The sequence below is a fragment of the Cariama cristata genome, unplaced genomic scaffold (genome assembly GCF_000690535.1).
Source record: "Cariama cristata isolate BGI_N322 unplaced genomic scaffold, ASM69053v1 scaffold3678, whole genome shotgun sequence".
In the NCBI taxonomy this organism is placed as follows: Eukaryota; Metazoa; Chordata; class Aves; order Cariamiformes; family Cariamidae; genus Cariama; species Cariama cristata.
This window is the reverse complement of record NW_009632680.1, coordinates 36,592-57,846: the sequence shown is the minus strand read 5'-3', so window position 1 is coordinate 57,846 and position 21,255 is coordinate 36,592. Positions and strand designations below refer to the sequence as shown.

General features: G+C 52.7%; 1 protein-coding gene and 2 non-coding genes across 3 annotated transcripts in view; 2 read left to right on the top strand and 1 right to left on the bottom strand.

The window, feature by feature from the left end:
• Positions 1-373: 373 nt before the first annotated feature.
• Positions 374-444, bottom strand: TRNAG-GCC. The gene has a single exon. It is a non-coding gene; the product is annotated as a tRNA-Gly (tRNA).
• An 818-nt stretch (positions 445-1,262) lies between these two features.
• VAC14 (Vac14 homolog (S. cerevisiae)) overlaps positions 1,263-21,255 on the top strand; it is a gene marked incomplete at both ends in the record, with an annotated part of 56,260 nt that continues 36,267 nt past the window's right edge. The window contains 11 exons of the mRNA XM_009706449.1: positions 1,263-1,413; positions 3,779-3,946; positions 4,629-4,691; positions 5,724-5,831; positions 6,619-6,728; positions 7,892-7,998; positions 8,663-8,797; positions 9,060-9,212; positions 11,521-11,581; positions 18,597-18,741; positions 19,047-19,112. Coding sequence (XP_009704751.1) covers positions 1,263-1,413; positions 3,779-3,946; positions 4,629-4,691; positions 5,724-5,831; positions 6,619-6,728; positions 7,892-7,998; positions 8,663-8,797; positions 9,060-9,212; positions 11,521-11,581; positions 18,597-18,741; positions 19,047-19,112 — 1,267 coding nt within the window. The remainder of the gene's footprint in view (positions 1,414-3,778; positions 3,947-4,628; positions 4,692-5,723; positions 5,832-6,618; positions 6,729-7,891; positions 7,999-8,662; positions 8,798-9,059; positions 9,213-11,520; positions 11,582-18,596; positions 18,742-19,046; positions 19,113-21,255) is intronic.
• On the top strand, positions 10,288-10,358 carry TRNAG-GCC. The gene has a single exon. It is a non-coding gene; the product is annotated as a tRNA-Gly (tRNA).

Below are 21,255 nucleotides of genomic sequence, written 5' to 3'. Positions count from 1 at the left end.
TCGGAGTTGGGAGAGCGAGGAGAGGCTGCGGGAAGCCCCCAGGGGAAAAGGGAGTCAGCTGCTTTGCTCAGAGCAGGGTGAGAACACAGCTGGTTTTAAATCATTTTGGAGGAAAAAGTTCATAAACGTCTGCTGTAATGATTTTCCTGGATTATGAAGGGGATGACTGGTTGGTCTGTGGGAGAGGGCAGCGTGAGATTTAATATAGTGCACAAAAAACCCAAACCAAACCAAACTGTGTTGGGTTAGGCAGTGGAAGCCTTTGCACCTTCATTGAAGATTAAGGTTAAAATCCTTATTTAGGCTGAGATTTTGAGATGCCTGGGTCCTTATTATGGATGAAAGTCAAAGCAAAAAGGGGAAAAATCAGTGTTGCATTGGCCGGGAATCGAACCCGGGCCTCCCGCGTGGCAGGCGAGAATTCTACCACTGAACCACCAATGCTCCAGCTGTGTGCTGCTGCCTGCACAGCTGCCTGCACATCTGCCTGCTCCCTGCCTGGCCAGTGACTGCCGCAGGGGAGCCAGGGCTGAAAGGTCAGTTGGGCAACTTGGGACCTTTCCAGGTTGCGTAGGCTGGAGAGGGTTTACGGATCTCTTTGTTTAAGTGCGGCTGATGTGTTAAATATCTCTGGGTAACGAGCTGCAAGTTTCCAGGGAGGAGCAGGTATTGCATACGGAAACCTGGTTTGCTCGCTCTTAAGGCTTGTGCTGTTTAAGACTACATTGAAATACATGGAATATCAGCTGAAGCGATGCACGAGTAGCTGGAAAGGTCCAAAATCTTGGCGCTGGGCATGGGTCTGGTGGGCAACGATTCCTTTCCGAGCCACCGGCGTTCCTGGCGCGTGCTGAGCAGTTCTGTGCTGCCGTCTTGTGCCGTGTTGGAGGTAAATGACCCTCATAACCGACCCTGTTGGGGAGGGTGTTTGAAAGCCTGGTGATGACTTGTCAGCAAGCACACCACTGTGGTGAGGTGGCCTTTGAGAGTCCGTCCTGGGCTGGCCGTTCATGAATGGTGTAGGAAGCTGCAGGCTGGGAACAGCAGGAGGGCAGCGAGTTGCTGTTGGATGTGAGCAGGTAGGAGGGGAGAGCTCTGGTTTCACTTGCAGGTTCTTTCAGCGTTCCCCGTCTCGGTTTTGCTTTCTCTGGTGTTTATTATGGCTGAAAATCCCTGTTTCTTATAGCCACAGGGAGCCAAGCCCCCAAGCATTTGTATCGGGCAGAACCTAAAGCCTCCTGGATTTCCTTTTCTCTCCCCAGGCTGGTGCGAGAGTTCGTGGCTCAGAACAACACGTCTCAAATCAAACACGTGATCCAGATCCTGTCGCAGGAGTTTGCGCTCTCCCAGCACCCCCACAGCCGGAAAGGGGGACTCATTGGCCTGGCTGCTTGTTCCATCGCCCTGGGCAAGGTAGGTACGGGTGGGGTTTTTTTGGCTTGTGCAGGTTTGCAGTGGGAGAACAGCGGCTCCTCCTGGGTCAGCGTGATGGGGAGACTCGGGCTGGTGGTCCTGCAGCTCCCCAGCTCCCTCCCTGAGTTGCAACATACGTCTGGGTTGTATCTGAGTTTCCCCAACACACCCAGCCACATCCTTTGGGCACAGGAGCGCTTTCTGGCCTGGGCTGCATCTTGGCAGCTCCCTAGGCGTGGTTTAAGTGCATCTGTCCATCCTCTGTCTCTAGCAACTGGACTAGACTCAGCAGGTTGAGTACTAAATTGTGTTAACGGTGCTGAGAGGAGTTGCAGCCCTTCTGTCTCCCACCCCTAGCTCAACCGACTCTGGCAGCGCGGGCAGGGCCTTTGGGAAGCAGGGCTAAGGTATGGGCCAAATGGTGGCAGAGGCGTAGTCAAAGTAAGCAAGCGGCATAAGGTGTCAGGCTGTGTTAGCCTGAGCTAGCAGCTTTCTTTTGGGCTTGGCAGAATTTTTACTCGCTGAAGGTGTGGATCGCTCAGTCCGGTTCTGGAGCTGTTATATTGATGCCCCTTGCATGGGAAGTTGGTTGATTTCTGTCCCAATGAAGCTCTTTCTCTAGAACTTTCCTCTCGTTAACAAGAACAGGCTCAGTAAGTTGCCCCCAGGGCAATACCAGAGCATCCAGATCCCCGTGGAGGGACTCTGGAGGCTCATGGCTCCGTCGGGCTTTTGAGTCAAACCATACGGCTGGTTTTTGAAAGCGCCTGCAAGGGAAGGAGTTGTTTTGGTCCGTAGTAAGGTATACGTCAAAGAAAGCAGAGGGCTCAAGAAGAGCGGGCTGTGCCTGTTGGAAGAGCTACGAGGTAGATTTTAGTTCATTTATTCTCGTTCTAACAAGAGTCGCAGTCGGTCTGAGCGGATGCTTTGAAGCCTGATAGCTTTTACATTAACTGACTTCACGCTGGTGGCCGGGGGCTTCAGAGCAGCGCTCTTGTCTTCGTCCTCTTGTTAAAATGCAGAATCTCTTTGCAAAACCCTCCTACCTAGGATGAGCAACGCTTTGCTCTGCCCTCAGCCCAGGCACACAACCCACCTGCTCCTCCCGTACAGAGCGAGGACAGGCACTCCGTGCTACCAGAGCGGCTGGTGCAAGTGGCTCTGGGGAATGGAGGAGCTGGTTTTGGTGGCCTTGAGGGGTGCTGATAAAACTTGGAGTTGAACTCTTTAATCTCCTTGTCCATGAGTTGTTGATTTTCTTGCTATCTGCTTTGCTAGATGCTCGGGAACTGCCAGTCTCTTTCCCCAAAGCAACGGTTTTTAACTTCAAAACAAGCGAGCCTCCTGCCTCAACTTCTGGGTTTGTCTGAAACTCTTGCTGTGCTGGTGAATCCTTAAGCAAAAGTCTTTTGGGGTGGGGAGGGGGCCTTGTTACCGAATATATTCCCTTGTGGGCAGAGTCAGGATCAGCCTAGCATGGCTTTTCCATGGTCCAGGACAAACTTCAGTGTGTTGATGATGAATCTTGCCTGGGAATCAGAGCCCTGCAGTAACTTCATCCAACAGATAAGTCCAGCTTAACTCTGCCAGCTCTTGTCGTTCCTTGTCCATAAGCAGCTGCACAGACTGAAGCTGCTCCTCTTCTGGTAGCTGGGACCACGGCTGAGTTGATGTTTCTGGAGACAGCAGAGCAGGAAGGTGCTTTGGGAACTGCTGGTTGTCTGTCTTCTTGTGAAACCATATCACCAGCTCCTCCACCCTGCCCAGCTCCTGACGTTACAAAGAGTAGCCCAACAGACCAAGGGCTGCTTTGCTTAACTAAAGGTGCAGGAGGGCTTGGTCTGTCGCTGTCTGGGATGTTCTCGCAGACCGCGGGGATAAATCCTGACTGACAGTTGACTACTGCGAGGGCTGGTGACCGCTGGCTTTGCTGGGGATCTGCCTCGTCCTCTGCCTGCAGGGCAAAAGGAGGCAGGGATGGATTTCTCTGTGGGCCAGTCTTCAGCAGAGATGAGCGGCGTGCAGCAGGGAAACGGCCCTTCTTGCTTTGAATGACTGCCCAAACTTTTTGCACATCTCTGGGAATCAAAACCAGCCGAGTACAGCTGCAGTAATTGCTTTGGTTGCTGGTGTAGACTTTCTTGAAAGAATTTCTTAGCTTGCTCTGTTGGCTGTCGCTCTACCTGAATAAAAAAATTCAATAATTTCCATAATAAACTTCAAGACTCATTAGTAAATCCTGTCCAGCAGAGGTGCACTAAGCCATCGTGGGCCTGAATTTTTGCAATATGTTCCAGGGCAGTGCCATTTCTTCCCTCTCCCTGTGGCATGGTCCTCAACTAACCAATCTTCTCCTGCCCACCAGGACTCTGGGCTCTACCTGAAGGAGCTGATTGAGCCGGTGCTGACGTGTTTCAATGACGCCGATAGTCGGCTGCGGTACTACGCTTGCGAGGCTCTCTATAACATCGTCAAGGTGGCCAGGGGCTCTGTCCTCCCACACTTCAACGTGCTCTTCGATGGCCTCAGCAAGGTAAGAAGCTTCTTCTCATCCCCCATGTGTTTTTCTTTCCCACGCTGGAGAGCTAAGGCTTGTTCCCTAGTCCTCATCTTCTCTGGGTCAAACCAACCAAGTTGTCCAAGGTCTTCTTTCCAAGTAACCTGGTTTGCTTTGACCCAGGCAGGTGTGAAGGACCGAATGAGCAGTTTCTGCAACAGCAGAGTAACCACTGATATTGTGGGTGCTGGAGTTCACTGTAAGATACCTTGTTCTCTCTCCTCCAGGATATATTTTCCTGCTTCTTGTTGAGTAGTGTTAGAAAATGAGGCTGACAGAACTACTGCAAGCGAGATGCCTCTGCTGCGCTACGGCTTTGTAGGGTCTGTAGGGTCAAAACCACGTCCACGTATGCCTGTCTTTGCAGCTTTTTGCCCGCAACTTGTATTTCTCTGCCACTTGAGAGCGTGGCTCCTGGCTCGTGAAAACCCGTGTAGCTGGGGGAGGTGATGGGTGCTTGATATCCCCCTTAGGAAGGCTCTCAGTAGAATTTGTTGGAGCCTAATGAGGAGGTGAAGATAAAGGAACTTCTCTGTGTCCATCCCTGTAATGCCAGAGGAGAGCAACAGTCCTGTGAGCCTGCTGGGAGCTCCGCTGCAGAGCGGGGATCAGACCTGGGACCCACTGCTGCAATGGCTGTTGTTTTTGTCGTTCACAGCTGGCTGCTGATCCCGATCCGAACGTCAAAAGCGGCTCTGAACTCCTCGATCGGCTTCTCAAGGTATTTTTTCTCTCCGGCTGAGAATCCTCAGTGCCAACTGCAAGTGTGTTCTGACTGGGGATGTGTCGGTCCCTGAGGCTGCAGCTGCTAAAACCATCCCAGCTCAGTCCTGTGGCTACTGTCAAAATGTTGCTTTCTCTCACCGCCTGTAGCATCTTAAGATTGAGGATGTGGTGACAATCTCAGGCAGCTGGGTTGAGGCACTGGTAGGTTATCACAGTGCCACATGGGCACATTCAGCTCTTGGGAGCCAGGTGCCTGAGGAAGCAAGGTTTTAGTCCGAGTAGGGTTGCAGCCCCGTCCCAGGCAGCAGAAGGGCTGTTCCGCTGCTTTTTCTCGCTTGCCTAAGCGAGTAGCAGTGTGAGCGGAGCTGCTCTGCCGTTGCTTCGGGGGGGGAGGCTCGGTTCCCGTTCCTGTTTTGCCTGCCAATGGGTTTTTACTCTCATAGACCTCCCAGTTCTGTTTCTGTTATTCAGAGGTGAGTGGCTCCCTGCCAGGTCCTGCCCTCCCTTCCTCCTCGTTATCACAGCAGTTAACGCAGTCTCCGCGTCGCCTCCTGCGAACCTTCCTGCTGGGAGATCTACTCCACCGCGCTGGTGCGAGAGACTTAGCCATGCAGCAAAATCCACCAAGCGTGTAGGAAGAGCTTTAAAGGAAAGCCAGGGGACTCTCCCACCCCTGACACGCGTGGTTATGTCACAGGTGCTTGCTTATGTGTGCGACACACCACTGAGGCGTGAATTGGAGAAGCTCTCATCCTCCTCCTGCTCAGCTGGGCTGGCACGCAGCAGGCAGGAGCCTCTGTCTCTGGGTCCTGCTCAGCATTAGTCCCTGCCCAAGGAGGATTACTAGCTCATCGCCTGAATAAAACCCGTGATTCCGTCTCCCCAGGTCTGCGAACCCGCAGACCCATGGATCAATGACTTGTCATCTTTCTCCTGTCACGTGCCTTAAAAAAAGGCTGGGTGGGAGTGGCTGCGTGGGCATAGGGGGTGGCCATCCCTCCTAACACCCTCTGCTTGGGCTCTGCAGGATATCGTGACAGAGAGCAACCAGTTTGACTTGGTAGGCTTCATCCCACTGCTGCGTGAGAGAATTTACTCCAACAACCAGTATGCCCGCCAGTTCATCATATCCTGGGTAGGTACTCATGGCACCACATGGGCCTGCCTGTCTGAACTCCAAAATACCGTGACCTGCCAGCATCCCATGATAGCAGATGTCCATGTCAATGTGTGAACTCAGACACCCGAATTTACTCGGGCATGTTTTTTAAGTCAGCAGAGTTTTTCGTCTGCTTCTTTAAAATGCTAACTCCCTGTCACCTCGCTGTTGCGGTCGCAGGGATATCATAACTGCACTTCTGCCAACCTGGTTCAGGACTTTGCACACAAAGTTAGAAAATACAATCAAAGTGTGGCTTGGGTAAATAGATAACCCTGTGGTCTAGAGGTTACAGTCTCCCAAGAGACAGTGCCAGACTGCTTTCCATCACCCAGCGGTGATGGAGGGATGTTGCTCTCCAGGAGGCAAGGTATCTCTACTTGCTTTCTCCTTTCTGGCAAGGCAGGAGCTCTCAGTGCCTGGCCAGGGTCTGGGGAGAGATGCGTGCCTCTGCGCTGTCTCTTTCAGGCATACTGTTTGCTGTCCCAGGTCTGCCTGCATGCGTCTTGGCGATCATTCCTGATCCCTGCTCTGTTTTACAGAGTGATTGGACATGTAGCAATGCTGCAGGCTGATGGCTTGCTTCCTGTGCTAGCCCAGCTTCTTTTCGAGATGAGCAACTCTACGCTGTCCTCTTGTCCTTCCCCCCTGATCCCACGTAGCTCAGCTCTGAATTCCTCAGTATCGTGCCAGATTTGTGCTGGTGATGTTAGTTAGCTTCTCTGAAACTCACCTCTTCTCTCTTATTCCTCCCCTGAGCTAGATCCTGGTCTTAGAGTCTGTGCCTGACATCAACCTCTTGGATTACCTGCCAGAAATCCTGGATGGGCTCTTCCAGATCCTGGGAGATAACAGCAAGGAGATACGGAAAATGTGAGTGTGGAGGCTGACCGGGCGCAAGGGCTGTGCCTTGCTCGCTGTCTGTCCGTCACCCTCTTCGGTTGTTTGCAGCTCTGCAGTATAACCGGCGAAACCCCACGTGCGTGGTGGGAGATGGAGCGACCTAGCTGGCTTGATCGGTTTATCAAAGCGTCCTTGGCCAAGGCCTCCCTTCCCCGGCTTGTTGTGGCTGGAGCGGCTCTGGAGAACACCGTGGTCTGTGCTGGGGGACAAAGTGTTTTAACTCTGTTGAGCTGTTGCCTTCCCAGTTCTTGCACCCAATATCAAAGCCGCAAAGGCTTATGTGCACTTCTAGGATGGGATATGAGCTCGTTGAACAAACTTGCAGTGTGTGAGCTTCTCTCAGTGAGTTAGAGCACCAACCCAGCATCTCCTGGGTGGAAAAGAGAAGCAAGCGTTGTGAGCTTGCTCCTCAGATCCATCACTGGTCTCGGGACAGAGGCATTTTGAAGCACAGGAGTGGCTGGGTGTTCTCAGGGAGGTCGTAGGATCTTGGCATCTTGTGCTGGGAGAGAGAAACTGGACCTGTTTTGTAGGGCACAAGGAAGTGGTGAGACTGGCCTGAGTCTGTTCTGCTGCCAAAAAGAGAAGCAAGCGTTGTGAGCTTGCTCCTCAGATCCATCACTGGTCTCGGGACAGAGGCATTTTGAAGCACAGGAGTGGCTGGGTGTTCTCAGGGAGGTCGTAGGATCTTGGCATCTTGTGCTGGGAGAGAGAAACTGGACCTGTTTTGTAGGGCACAAGGAAGTGGTGAGACTGGCCTGAGTCTGTTCTGCTGCCAAGCCCCTCCTGGGTCCTCCCTGCTTCTTTATTTCTCGAGGAAGGAACAAGCACTGAAAGCTTTGGGTATCCTCTACTCCCCTCTGCGTGCCCCATCCCAGGCACACCTTGATCTCAACAGAGCCTGTGTGGCTTTTAGGGGAGTTGTGGGGAGGTGCGAGGGGCTTGGGGCAGCCATCACCTCCATCCTGGCAGCTGTGTGCAGTCTCTGCCTTGGAGCAGGGTGAGGATGTCAGCCTCATCCTTTCTGGCCCTGCCTCCAGCATCCTTTCTGTCTGTCCATGTAGGAGGCTGGTCGCCGTAACTTCTCCGTCCAAGGCGATTGAGCGCTAACCGACTGCTCTGCCTCTCTGCAGGTGCGAGGTGGCTCTCGGGGAGTTCCTCAAGGAGATCAAGAAGAATCCCTCCAGCGTCAAGTTTGCAGAAATGGCCAATATCCTGGTGATCCACTGCCAGGCGGCGGGTGAGTGCGCAAGACCAAGGCGTAGCATCCGTCTCTGGGCTTGCAGTGCCGACCGTAGGTTCAGACCAGTGGTTTTCCAGTGGGCTGTTCACCAGCTCGCCCGCTTGCCTTTTCTCTGTCGTTGGGCATGCAAATCCACTGAAAGGGGGCAACAGGCAGGAAAATAGAAATAGACTGAGACTGCTTGCTCTTGATTAAACTGATGCCCAATTAATTTACACTGTTTAAGACTAAAATCTGGTCTTGAATCAGCTGATTACCCCAGGCATGGTCCCTTTTTCAGAACTTGGGGAGGTTAATAAAACCCCATCTCTAGGAGTGATGCTTGACCCAGACACACAGCTGCTATGGCTGTGACAGAGGAAATACCCTTGTGCATTGGGAAGCTTGACAGAATACTTGTAAATGAGGAAACCTGGATTATGGATTGAACTGTGTTAACTGTGAAACCTAATGGTTGTGTTTAATCTCAGTCTTGCTGCAGATTCAGGTATTGCCTCTCTCCTCTGGGACTAAACTGTTCCAGACTAGGGTCTGTCTGGACAGGCAGCTCCAGATGGAGCAGAGGCAGCTCTCTGCTTGCAGGTGGTCCTTGGCCTGTGGAGTTTGCTCAGCTGCCAGTGCTGTCTTTTCCCTCACCTTTTGCTTGTCCCATGTCTTCTAGATGACCTGATCCAGCTGACAGCCATGTGCTGGATGAGGGAGTTCATCCAGCTGGCTGGCCGGGTGATGCTGCCTTACTCCTCAGGGATCCTGACCGCTGTCCTGCCATGTCTCTCCTACGATGATCGCAAGAAGAGTATCCTTGTAACTCGGAGCTGCTCCCATTTTTTACAGCAACCTGCAGGGATGCGCCTGTTTCCTGCCCCTGGGGCACAGGGCCAGCTGCACGGCTGGAGAGGACCAGGAGAAGTCCTCTCACCAAGTGCTAAAACCTGCACCGGTCCTTTGGACCTGAGGGGGGTTGCGGTAGCTGGGCTGGGATGGCTTCTCCGTGACTGGCCAGGTATGGCACCTAGCTGTGTGTGGGACTGCGTGTTCCTTACACTGCCTGCACTCAGACATCAAGGAGGTGGCGAACGTGTGCAACCAGAGCCTGATGAAACTGGTCATCCCAGAGGACGATGAAATGGATGAGGCCAAGCAGTCAATGACCCTACTAGCAGAGCCCACCTCGGAGGAGTCTCTCTCCAAGCCAGAAGCAGCATCCAGTGGTGAGTCCCGGTTGGTCTGAGCCATTAGAGGTGTGAGGAAGGTCAAGGGAAGGTCCTCAAGAGAAGTTCTTGAGTTGCTTTGGTGTCCTGAGGCAGCTCTGTGCTTTCTTGGAGTCCTGTTTCACAGATAACCCTCTGCTGAGACAGATACGTTTGGTGCTGTCTTCGTAGCGGGGTCACTGATCCGGCCTGGAGCCCAAGTGGTGCTGCGTTCCCTGGTGAGCATCTCCATCCCCTCACCACGCTTCACTTTGACTTAGTCATTAAGTTTTTGACTTAGTCATTAAGTTGACCTGAAAAAGATCATTTATAGTTAAATGTTTAGTGTCTTGCTACATAACATGGGAAGAGAATAGCCCACCTGTCCTGCAGTGGCTGGTTTGGGAGGAGCTGCGATCACCCAAAGGAGAACTCAGGGAGCTGTGTTCATCCTGGGAGAGCACCAACACGTTTGTGGAGGATGTCTGTGTTGGGGAAGGGTAGAGAACAGAAAGGAGAAGAATTTTGAGTCCTTTCCAAATTCGTGGCGCTGTTAAGACCGTCATGCAGGTGTTGTCCCAGTCCCAACGTTCCCAGAACAGAAAAGAAAAAAAGTTTGCAAGCGGGATGGGAGGTCTGGAAGAGTGCTCAAATGAGAAGAAACTAAACAGAGATGGTCCCAGGGGACTGGTGCCTGAAAAACAGCAGTGGCTTTAGCCTTCCAGCATCCCTTTGGTGCTGTTCCAGAGCCTTGATGCTGTTCTCCTGGGATGATTAAATGCAACTTCTGGCACATCATTTTTTGTCCAGGCACATGAAATACGTGTAACGTTTAAATCATGTGCGCTAATCTGTTGTAATCTTCTGGGGCTGCACGCTCAGCCCAGTGCTCTTCTGTAACACGCCCGCAAACGGCTTTTAGAAAATCCTGCCGTGAGAGGGAGCAAGAAGGTAGGAATTAAAAAGGTTGAAGGGTTTTCTTGTAGAACAGGAGCTGGGTGGAAGGCGAGGAGGCAGGGAGCTGGGTGGGGCGGGAGGCGAGAGGCAGCGTGGGGCAGGAGCAGGCAGCCGGGGTGCGCAGGCAGCAGGCAGGGCAGCATTGGTGGTTCAGTGGTAGAATTCTCGCCTGCCACGCGGGAGGCCCGGGTTCGATTCCCGGCCAATGCAACACTGATTTTTCCCCTTTTTGCTTTGACTTTCATCCATAATAAGGACCCAGGCATCTCAAAATCTCAGCCTAAATAAGGATTTTAACCTTAATCTTCAATGAAGGTGCAAAGGCTTCCACTGCCTAACCCAACACAGTTTGGTTTGGTTTGGGTTTTTTGTGCACTATATTAAATCTCACGCTGCCCTCTCCCACAGACCAACCAGTCATCCCCTTCATAATCCAGGAAAATCATTACAGCAAGGATTTATGAACTTTTTCCTCCAAAATGATTTAAAACCAGCTCTGTTTTGGAAGGTATTGAGGGGAAAAATTTCATGCCGTAGAACAGCAGCAAGAAGTTTTCTTTTTTTTTTATTCCTTCTTTGTCTGGAGAATACCTCCTTTTATTAAAATCTATTGCAGAAGAGCTTTAAGACATCAACAGAAAGTTTAATGACTTTAATCTCTACCCCTTTTGGGGGCAGATTGCACCTTGAAACAGGCAGGATCAGATAAACCTGTGATGCTTTTACATCACAAACTCTAAGCTCTGCTCCCTGCTTGTGCTGATGTGGCAATGCCACTTCATCTGTGAGTAGAGGCTGTTGGCACAAGGGGGCATGAAAATTAAATTCATCCTGTCATGCTTTGTCACCGTGCTTGTAAGACCCAGTTTTAGCACAGAGCAGATGTTGGAAAGCTGTTTGGGCTGCTTGGCTCTTCCCCATGGAGTCACGCTGCGGGAGAGCTGGCCAGCTGGAGATGTCCTGGGTTGGATTCAACCTTTCTGGTGTTTGTGTGGTATCTCTGGGCATTGAAATCTGGATGATGGAAGGCAGCTCTGCAGTTCTGAGCTCCTTTGAGAATGGTTGTAACCGTCAGAAGGATGTGTCTGGATCTCCACTGAGGAGGAGGAGACCTGGTTTGGGGCAGAGGTCTGAAACTGTGCAGCCTGCATTTTGCCAGGTAATTGCAGTCCTGTACCAGCTTCATCCAGTACCTCTGGCAGTGGAGAAGAGCTTGACAAGGAGTGTAAAATTCTCACTGCAGGCAGAAGGGATCCTCAGGGTCCCTGGACTCTCAAAGGATGGCTGGTGTTGTCTTTGCGGAAGCCCTTAGTCCTGCTCTCCACCTTCCCTGCTGTCCCACTAACTGTGTTTCCTATTTATCTGCCCTCAGACTCTCTGGATGCGTCCGGTGACTCCAACTTCAGCAACAGCAGCGTCTTCACGGTAACCAGGTAGGGTCTGTATGTGGCTTCAGAGGGGCTTGAGAAGAAGGGAAGGCTTCTTGGGGTACAGACGATGACTGACAGATGCTGACAAAGCTGTGGGGAAGGATGGGCTGGGCTGGAAAGCCCTTGGGGTCTTCCAGGTCACAGTGGGGTGGATGACTGGGGATGCTCTAGGTGTTGACTGCTTCTCTCTGATGCATTTGCACCAAAATGTCTTGACTTTATGGTAAATGGAGGTGTTTGCCCCCCCTCCCCCAGGAGACCTTGCAAACACCCCCTGGGGAAGTCTGGTGAGGCAGCGAGTGTCTGTGCGCTCAGGATTCTGCACCTCACCTGTCTTCAAGCCCCCATGGTTGGGCACTCCGGCTAAAAGATAGGGTGAAGGTGGGGAGAAGATGTATGGTTGTCTTGGTTATGGCTCTTCTAGCTTGGCCAAAATAGGAGGCATTTGCAGCCCTCTTGCCTTTGCAGAGGGTTGGTGGTAGAGGCGCAGAGACCTCATGAGAAGGTGGTACCTGAATCATTTGGGGCTGGCAGAAGAGCTTGGAGAGCGCTGACCCTGCTTCTGGGCACCGCAGCCCTCCATGCTGCGGCGCTGGCAGCCCATCACAGCACAGTGCTGTGGGGCTGTACCTGGGGCTATGCCATCCACCTCCAGCCGCCCGAGAGGCCAGGGGTCTCGGCAGCATCTGCTGGCCAGCCTGTCCCCCTGCCAACCTTGCGTGGCATTAGTCAGCCCCGTCCCTGCAGAGAGCAGCTCTGCGCCCAGCACGATCTCTCCCAATATCTCATCTAAACCATCTCTCCTGCAAATACCTTTCTTCCCATCCAGCTGTCGGTGAATTTGGGGACAAATCCATCTGTTCTTATAAGGCATCTTTCCTTTCCTCCTGCTGCTTGCAGTTCCTTTCCTCAGAGGCTGTGATTTCCAACAATTTTATTGTGCTGATGCATGTATTTGTTTGTTGTTGTGGTCCCCAAAATAGGATGCTACGTCCTACCGCTGAGGCTGACGTGCGATGCCCATCATAGTGCATCCCAGAGCAATGCAAGCGTCAGCTTTTCAGGTTGATGGTCTGTATCCTCCGTTCCTTTTTTGCACTCCTGCAAAGCCCAGCTACTCCCTGGTCTTAATAGTGCCCTAAATTTTTTCCTCTCTTGAAAGTAGAGGTCTTTTCATTTGCACCAAGCTTTTGTCTTAGGGCTGTTAAATGGTTTTCCCCAGCTTTCCTGTGATTGCTGCGTCCTGGCCCTGCTCAGCCTTTAAAGTTTAGCAGGTGCAGAAGTGGGTGTGTGTAGGGCTGAAACTGGTAAGGGGAAGGAAAAGGAGAGGCATTAAGTCAGGAGGAGAAGTGCTAACTGCGGCTCTGTGCTGAAAAGCTTGTACCTGCGGGAGAGGGGGAGTGAAGACCGAAGGGGGACAGAAGCAGGGAGAGCTGGAGTGACTTGGTCACGGTGTCACCGAGAGCCAGGAGGAGAACGGCTGCCTGAGCTGAAGCAGTCCGCCAGCTCCCCAAGCACCAGGGAAAACCATCCAGGACAGGAGGTGAGACCCTTCGCATCTCTAAGAGACCTGGTTTTACAGAGGGACTTGTTCTTGAGCCCTCTTAAGCCCTTTTAAACAGGAGACTCCAGGTTTTATCCTGGGGTTCACCTGCCCTGAAGCCCATTTCCCCATCCTGGGTGACTCTGCTAGCCCAGCGTCGGGACCTGAAACATCTTCACCATGGCACCCGTTGCGGGGGACTGGCACGGGTTTTGAGGGGGTGTACACGGCCAAGAGGAGCCCTGGACATCTGCCTGGTGCTCCTTCTATTGCTCAGGCTGTCTGGCTTGGCTCTGGAGCTGGGGGAAGACAAGAGCTGGGACCCGTAACCACTTGCAGCCATGATTCACACCAGGGAGCGGGCAGCTGCCTGCATGCTGAATGCCCACTGGGTGTCAAGCCAGGACCGCAGGAAACCTTTGCATTGCTTTGAAAAGCTGGGAAAGCCTGTAAACAGAGGAAGTTGCAGCTGCCTTTTAAGATGAAGTCACTCTTTGCTTGTGTTTTTGTTCATTCCCCCCTCCTCTCCCCTGCTTCTCCCGGTCTCCCCCGGGGAGCGAGTGATGGAGCATGGCTCAGTGCCAGGCATCCGGCTCTCACGCCCCGTTCGTATGCAGCAGCGGCGAAAAGAGGAGGACTTCGGTCAGCAGGGGCGGAGGAACTCATGGCCTAATGTCTGCAGAGGGATGTCTTCTGTGAAGATGCCATCCAAGAAAATGACGAGATCTGAATGCTTGATATGTGGATGCTGGGCGTGTTCCTATGGCCACAAACGGACACATGTGCCCCCCCCCGCCGCCCTCGGCCTCCCCATTCCTAAAATATTCTGTTGGTGATCCAAAAGGCTTCCAGGGTAATTGCCAGCTTCACTTGGAGGGAGCTTTCTGGTGGCATTTTCTAGGAAATGGGGACTGTGTCTGTGCCGAGACAGAAACCGGCACCTGGGAGAGCCTGGCTGCACAGGGCTGGAGGGGCTTCAGGGCTCCCCGTGCAGGTGGGGGTCCCCAGTTCCAGCTTCTCCAAAAACCGTCATTGGAAGTGGACCAGAGCCGTGTTTCAGAGGCCCTGGAGCCTTCCTGTGGCCTAGCTGACCATGCTGATGCTGCGATTGCTGGTGTGAGCCTGGATCAGGAAGGGGAGGTGGAAACATGGCTGCTGGAGCAAAGCCCGAGCTTCCTTCCGTCGGTCTGAGCTGCTGCAGGAGAAGATGCAGATGTCTGTCCTGCCTCGCTGGACCAAAACAGCTGGAAAGCTGTAACTGCATTGGTGTTTCAATACAAGACCTGGGCGGTTCGAGACAACTTCCTTAACCGTATTGCAGGGCTGGCAAGCGGTCAGCAGGGCTGCCTAGGTGAGATGCATGGCAGTTGGAGAGCGGTGGTGGGACCACGATCCCTCACCAAACTAAATAAGGGACCTGGGGGCTCCAGAAGAGCCTTGGTGGTCTTCCTGATGCAAGGAAGGCTTCTTCTTTTGGATGGTGTTCAGCAGCACGTGGACACATAAAGCTGCTTGTTACTCTACGGAAAGGGCAAACGGCTGCAACGTGGCTAAACAGCCCAAGGCTGCCTTTAAATTGGACTTCTAAGGGTGGTAGGTAGGGCTTAGTACAAAGCTAAAATTGCTACTGCTTGTCTCATGCTGAAAGTTGCTGTAGCCCCATGCCCAGAGCCTGGCACACATTTTGGGGTGCAACTGGTGAGTTGGGGAGATTGTGGAAGTGGTGAGCACTTGGGTGGAGGGTAGGGATGGTGCTGGGTGCCCCGCAGCGCGCGAGGGATGGTTGGACGAAGGCAGCACGATGGCTTGCATTGAGCTCATGCATCAAACCTGCCTTGGAGACCCGTTCTCCAGCACCTTGTCTTGCTGCAGCTTTTGGGTCCAGAGTGTCGTCCTGGGGAGGCTCCTCCTGGCCCTTCTCTCCAGCCTGGGGCAAGGAGATGCGTTCCCTTCACCGCTCCCACTGCACCCTTGGGAGGCTGAACTGGAGGAGGACATCGGGCACCCTACCCCGGCCCTTGTCACCGTGATCTGCAGGGCTCGTCGGACTGGATGCCTCTACCTAGAGCACTTCCCTGGGAAATCAGCTTGTGGTGGTGCTGCAGGCACCAGTACTTGGAAACCGCAGTAAGCAGAAGGAAGCCAAGAGCACCGAAATGAGAACGATGGAGGACAAGAAAGCGACAGCTTGTGGGACTGATAGCAGAGAGGAGCTATTTACCTCCTGGAGCCCGTTGAGCCGCACAGCTGCCAGCCCGTATGGGAGCTGCCCTTGTGACTTGGACCACAATGAAAGAACCTGGATATTTCCACCCTTGGCAAGGCTGCTTTGCTGGGCCCACTTAAAGGCTAGAGCCTGGCCTAGACTTTAACCTTGTCTGAAAATGGGGTCAGAAAAGCAGCTGGGCCGGGCAGGAGGCCAGGAGGGAGATGACAGCTCAGGCATTGGCGGAGAAAAGGTGACCGCTGAGGAGAGAGATGGCAGAAGCCATCAGAAATGAGAAAATGTGTTGATAAAGCACATGGGGTGAAAAACATCACTGTGAGTTGAATGCAGTGGGAAAGCGAGCTCTATTTCCGTGGTAGAGGATGCTTTCTGAGATGGAGGGATGTGCTGGGAGGGGTGGGTCTCCTTGCCCCCCCGCTCAGCTTGAGCAAAGGGTACCAGTATCCAGAGGTGAGAGCCTGGTACAGCCATCATCGCTCAGTTCACCCTGAAAACATGTTCTCGCTGTCACAGGCAAACTACGGAGGCGGTGCCAGGGCCACGTTCGTCCTCCAGAGGAGAATCTGGGGTAGTGGGTTAGATGGAAGCGATCGCATCTGACATCTGCCCTACCACAGATGCTGGCACTGGGAGCCGGTGTGGCATGCCCAGAGGATTGCATTAATGCAATGCCATTACTGCTGCTCCCGCTCCGCACTGCCTGGGGATTAAGGAGAGACGGGGTGAGCTGTGAGCCCGCTTCGGAGCTGCAGCCACGGCAGCGCTCGCCCTGCTCAGCTGCCGTCTTCCCCCCCTGGAAAAACGGCAGCCCACAGGAATCTGGTCCCGCTCCATCTCGGAGGTAAAGGAGCATGGTCGGTGGGAGATTTTTAGCCAAATTTCACATGTTGATCAGAGTTCTTGCCTTTCAGGATGGTGCCCTGATTTTGTGCTGAGTAAGTGAGCTGCTTCTCTGCCAGCAACTCCCCTAAAAGGTTTATCTCGGCAGATGTGGGGAGAGGATAGCCGGCGAGGAGCTTTGCCCAGCCGTGATCCCTTTTAGCAGGAGACGCGAGGGGTACGTGGCATGACTGGGCTCTGGCTGACTCGAGGTGACCCTGGTGCTGCCAGCTACCTCCTGGGGTCAACTCGGGTGGATTTTGGCTTGAGCTACCCAGGCTCTGCCTGGCTACTGCATCACTGGGGAGAGGGGTTTTCACGAGCAATTTTGGCATAAGCCGGGATGGAAATAGCTTGTTGCTGTGCTGGCAGAAGTCCAGCATCCTGCTTTAACCGGTGCCGTGGCAAACCATCCCACCCTGTGTCTTCCCCACCTGTCTCGCAGCAACACGGAGCTGGTGGATGTGACAGCATCCAAACGCGCCGGCTTTACGTGCTGCTTCTCTGTGCCATCCTTTTGGCCACTTCCCTCTGAAAACATGTGTTACCCTGAGAGCGGTGTTGGGGTTTTTTTTTCCCTATCCTGTGCAGGCAATGTGTATTTTGGTGTTGGGTTGAGGATTTGTGCTCCTGTTCCATCAGGAGCCCCGTGCTGCGTGGCTGTGCCATTGCAGCAGAAGCTGCTTTTGCAGGAAAACCAGATACGGGGCTCGTTCAGGCTGGCTTAAATGGCCTGGAACACTCTTCCCTTGGACATCTCTTCTCCCAAACTCCCTGTGCTCTGGGTCCCTCCTTCCCCTCGGTTCTGCACATCTGAGCGTATGGCCCTCAACTGTTGTTTGCAACATCAAAGCGAAACTTAGTCCAACTCCAAATGCAATTTGCAGACCCCAGCATCTGTTACGTGAGGCAGATCAAGCAGTCAGATATCTGCAGGGCTGTGAGAGGCCGCAGCCTCCTCGTCTCGCCCTGACAATGTGTGTCCCGGGGAAGATCAAATCCTATTAAGCCGCAGCTCTACTTGCAAATTATACCATGAGAAATCTGCCCCTTAGGATTTCTTATCAAACGAGATGCAGGGCAGCTCTGCGCATGCTAGAAAAATCGGCAAAAGTCCGGTCCAGCCTTGAATAATTCAGTAGCTTGGGTAGGACAGGAGTGACTTAGCTCTTCAGTGCAGCTACCTCTTGGAGATCTACTTCGACTGTCTTGGCTCCAACCATCTCAGATCCAACCATTTCTCCTTAACCTAGTCTCCTGCAACAGATACTTCCCATGTCTTGCTGTTAAGGAGGTGGGAAACCATCAAAGTAGACTTCAGGGTCACAAACAGGACAAAAAAAATGCCGTAACATGACCTCTTCTGCGTTGGAGTCTCCTGTCCCAGTACAGGTCCCAACTATTTGGGGAAAGACTGGGGAGCAAGAGCTAAAGGTCTGCAGGCTCTCGGTGTTATAGAAGAGGCAACGTGCTGGTGAACTAAGGGAGTTGTTTGCTTTCATCCCTGGTTGATGACCAAGAGTTACTCTCATCTTTTGGGATGGCTTTGCGGAAACAAGATGATGTTCTCAAGGCAACCTTGTAGCAGAGAGCTGCATCCCAAAACCACTGCCAGCCAGGGCACCATCGGCAGTCCTCAGCATGAGTCTGCTGGGATTAGTGGAAGCTGGATGTCCTCACCTGGTTGGGTAACCCTAACTAGTGGTGTTTGAGGGCATGTGGGTTGATATTCTCTGGAGATGTTTGAGCTGGTCAAACTTGAGTTGGATTTTGAGTGCATTTTATGGATCTCTAGTCTTTGAACCCCAAACCTGGTGATTGCAACATGAACCAGTTTCTCAAGACAGCCACGGTACTGGATTCACCTAGTGTGGTGTCTTGTCATGTGCAGATACCGGCTGTTTTGAGAAAGTGGTAAATCTTGAAGCCTGGAAGATTTCTGTTGTTTCCAAAGCAAGTTTTTGGTGCGTTGCTCTGTCTCTCGTTGTGCTTACCCATCTCGTAATGCCAGCCAGAAGCTACCTATGCCAGATGGGCAAATCTGGCCATGCCCAGCCGTGAGCCTGCAGGCTTGCAAGCCTGGAGCTTGCTTCCTGGCTGTCATAACTCTTGAAGAAGCCCAGTTGTTGGGTTTGCCGTGAGCAGATCTGAATGCACAGAATAAGAAATAATGAGAAGAAATGTGGGTGGCCAGGCGGAGTAGGGCAGGAGCAGGCCGAGGGGGACTGCTGAAAGAAACCGAGTTGAGGTTTCTTAGTGTTTGAACTGAGATGTTTGATGTAGCTTCTGGTGTGTTGTAGACCTCCTCACTGTGGGAGGAGAGAGTTGGACATTACAATGCTGAACCAGCCTTTCTCCTTTCCATGCAGCTGCGAGAGGATCCAGGTGACCCTGAACCTGGATGGAATAGTTCAGGTGCTGGACTGCCACCTTCATGACACTTCCATTGGGATGATGACCAGAATTGCAGTCCTGAAGTGGCTCTACCACTTGTACATCAAGACTCCTCGTAAGGTAGGTCAGGGACTCAGCATGCGAGCTTGCTGCTTCCTCCATGGGACTGAGCTTGTCTGTTCCCAGCCTGCTCCATGCCTTTGGAATGGCTCTAATTATCTTGGTAGCATTGCAACCAAGAGTCCACCTGCCTTTTCTGAGAAGGCTTTGGCTGCTGGATGCTCAGTAGCTTAAGGAAGAAGAGCTCTCCAGCTCAACTGGAAAATGCTGGTGAAGCTTTTGGCAGCCTCCCCCGGGGCGAGGAGTCCTGTGGCAGGGGGTGACCAGACCTGTAGGACTGATGCTGTCCATCTTTCTGGTTCTAGATGTTCCGACACACCGACAGCCTCTTCCCCATCTTACTGCGGACCCTCTCAGATGAGTCGGATGAGGTAAGCGCTGCAGCTGCTGCAGAAGTCCTCCTGAAAGCTTGTTGTCTCCACGTCTAGCTGGGCTTTAGATTTTTGGGGTTGAACCGAGGGATTTTGTGAGGCTTGACCAATGTTGGCACTGGGGAGTTTAACGCTGTTGACTGAACTGAAGAAGACCCCAATGCAGAGCCTGCAGGTAGCTGCCCGGCTCAAAGCTCTGCTGTCTCGGTTAGGCTGGTGTGTTTAGGACCTTCTGTATAAACCACCTTCTCCATCTCTGAGAGTTGATCCTTCAAAGCCAACTCCTAAAAATGCTTTTTGCCTGCCTGGGAAGATGGATAGGGCTTCAGGTCCCAGAGCTGGTGTCTTTTCCCATGGGGCTGGGTCATGGTCAGATCCTTGGTGAGTGGGAATGTGGGTGCCTTGCTACAGCTCTGTAGAGATGCGAGGGGGATCGTGTCCAGCCGGCGCTGCAAAATCCAAGTCGTTAAGCAGCACCCACTGCCAGCAGGGCAGCGTCAGCATTGCCTGGTGGGGCTGCAGAAGATGCCCCATGGCATCAGGTTGGCTGGGAACCACTTGGCTTGGAAGTGAGCAAAGAAGATCAGGCAGCGATGAGTGAGCCAGCTTGCTCCGCCTTTGCTTTCCTGCCCACGCCTTGCCCTCCCGGTGCAGTGCTCTTCATCTCCCAAGCTGCTCCCTTCCCGAGGTGCTGCACCATTTTCCTATTTTCTCGTCTTTCTTCCTCACCCTTCTTCTTTGGTTGCAGTCATCTCAATTTTGCCGTCTTTGGCGTCTTCTCCCCCTCTCCGTTGCACCCTGGAGCATTTCTAGTGCTTGGGTGGGAGGCAGGCAGCATCGGCACACAGCTGGCCCAGGCACTGGTCACACTTCTATCATCAGCTGAATACCTCGTGCCCAAAACTGCGAATGATCCTGGCTGGTTTCTCAACCCAGACGTTCCTCCTGGAATAAAAATCATGCTCTGTCTGCTTTGCCTTACACACTGAGGACACACAAACCCCAACCCTGCAATAAATCCCATGTGTGAGGGGGTTGTTAAGAGAGGAGGGAAAGGAATAAGGAAGCGAGGGAATGACTTGCAAAGGCAAGCGACTGCCTGGCCATTTTCCATACCCTGCTGCTTACGATGCAAACCTTTCCAAAAGAGTCCCCAAGCACACATCTGCCTTTGCAACGCTCTAGAAAGCCTGCATCTTGCAGATAGTCTCTCCAGCTTGGCAGGAGATTGCAGTGAGTCATGTTGCAATTACACTGCTTATTAATATTTGAAAAAAGCGATGAAGAAAGGACCCTGGTGATGCATTTCCTCCATGTGACATAACTGGGAATGGCTCGAAAGTAATTTTAAGCTGATTTATTTAATCCTGTCTTCTATTTATTTAAATGTTTGGAGGGTGTTTTTTTTTTTTTTAAGGAAATCCATAGACGAGTCAATCCATTAAACACCACTGCTCAGCTGGCTTCCAACCAGATTTGCTGCTCTGTGCAGAGGAAATAGAAATGACCGAAATAGTAGGGGGTTTTTGAGCTGAGCGTTTTTGGGAACGATGAGGACAGATTGAGCTAGCTAACCTGCAGTGTCAAGGCCTATTAGAAAAGGGAACGCGGGGTGCTCTCTTAGCCATCGCTCCCAGCTCAGTGCAGTATTTGTGTGCAGGTTTGCGTTGTCCTGGAGCAGATCGGGATCCGCAGAAGCTCTTGACTAACAGGCTGGGTTAGTGTGGGGTCCTATGTGAGCTCACCCACCAGTGCTCTGATGCAGAAGCATCCCCCTCCCCTTTCCAGGTAGGGCTCCGTACAATGTATGGTGTAGCACAAGATGTACTTGCATCTTCAGGGTTTTTTTTTTTTTGCTGTCTTCGTCCTATGATGCTGCCCCCCCCAAGGGAACCTGACTGGGCAGTAGTGCTGGTGCCATCTTTCTTCCCAGCAAGGCTGAACATCCTTTTGCAGTGCCTGCGGATCCCCTGGCCCCCCGTGCACGGTTGGGAGGCTAGCTGATGCTGTCCTGGAGTAGTCTCTCTATGCACTTGCCATAAATAATCAAGCCCGAAGGAAGGAGAGACTTGCGCTGGATGGAGCCAGATTCATGCCCTTTAAGTTGTCACGCCTGTTTTTATTGTTCAAGTAGCACAAGGTG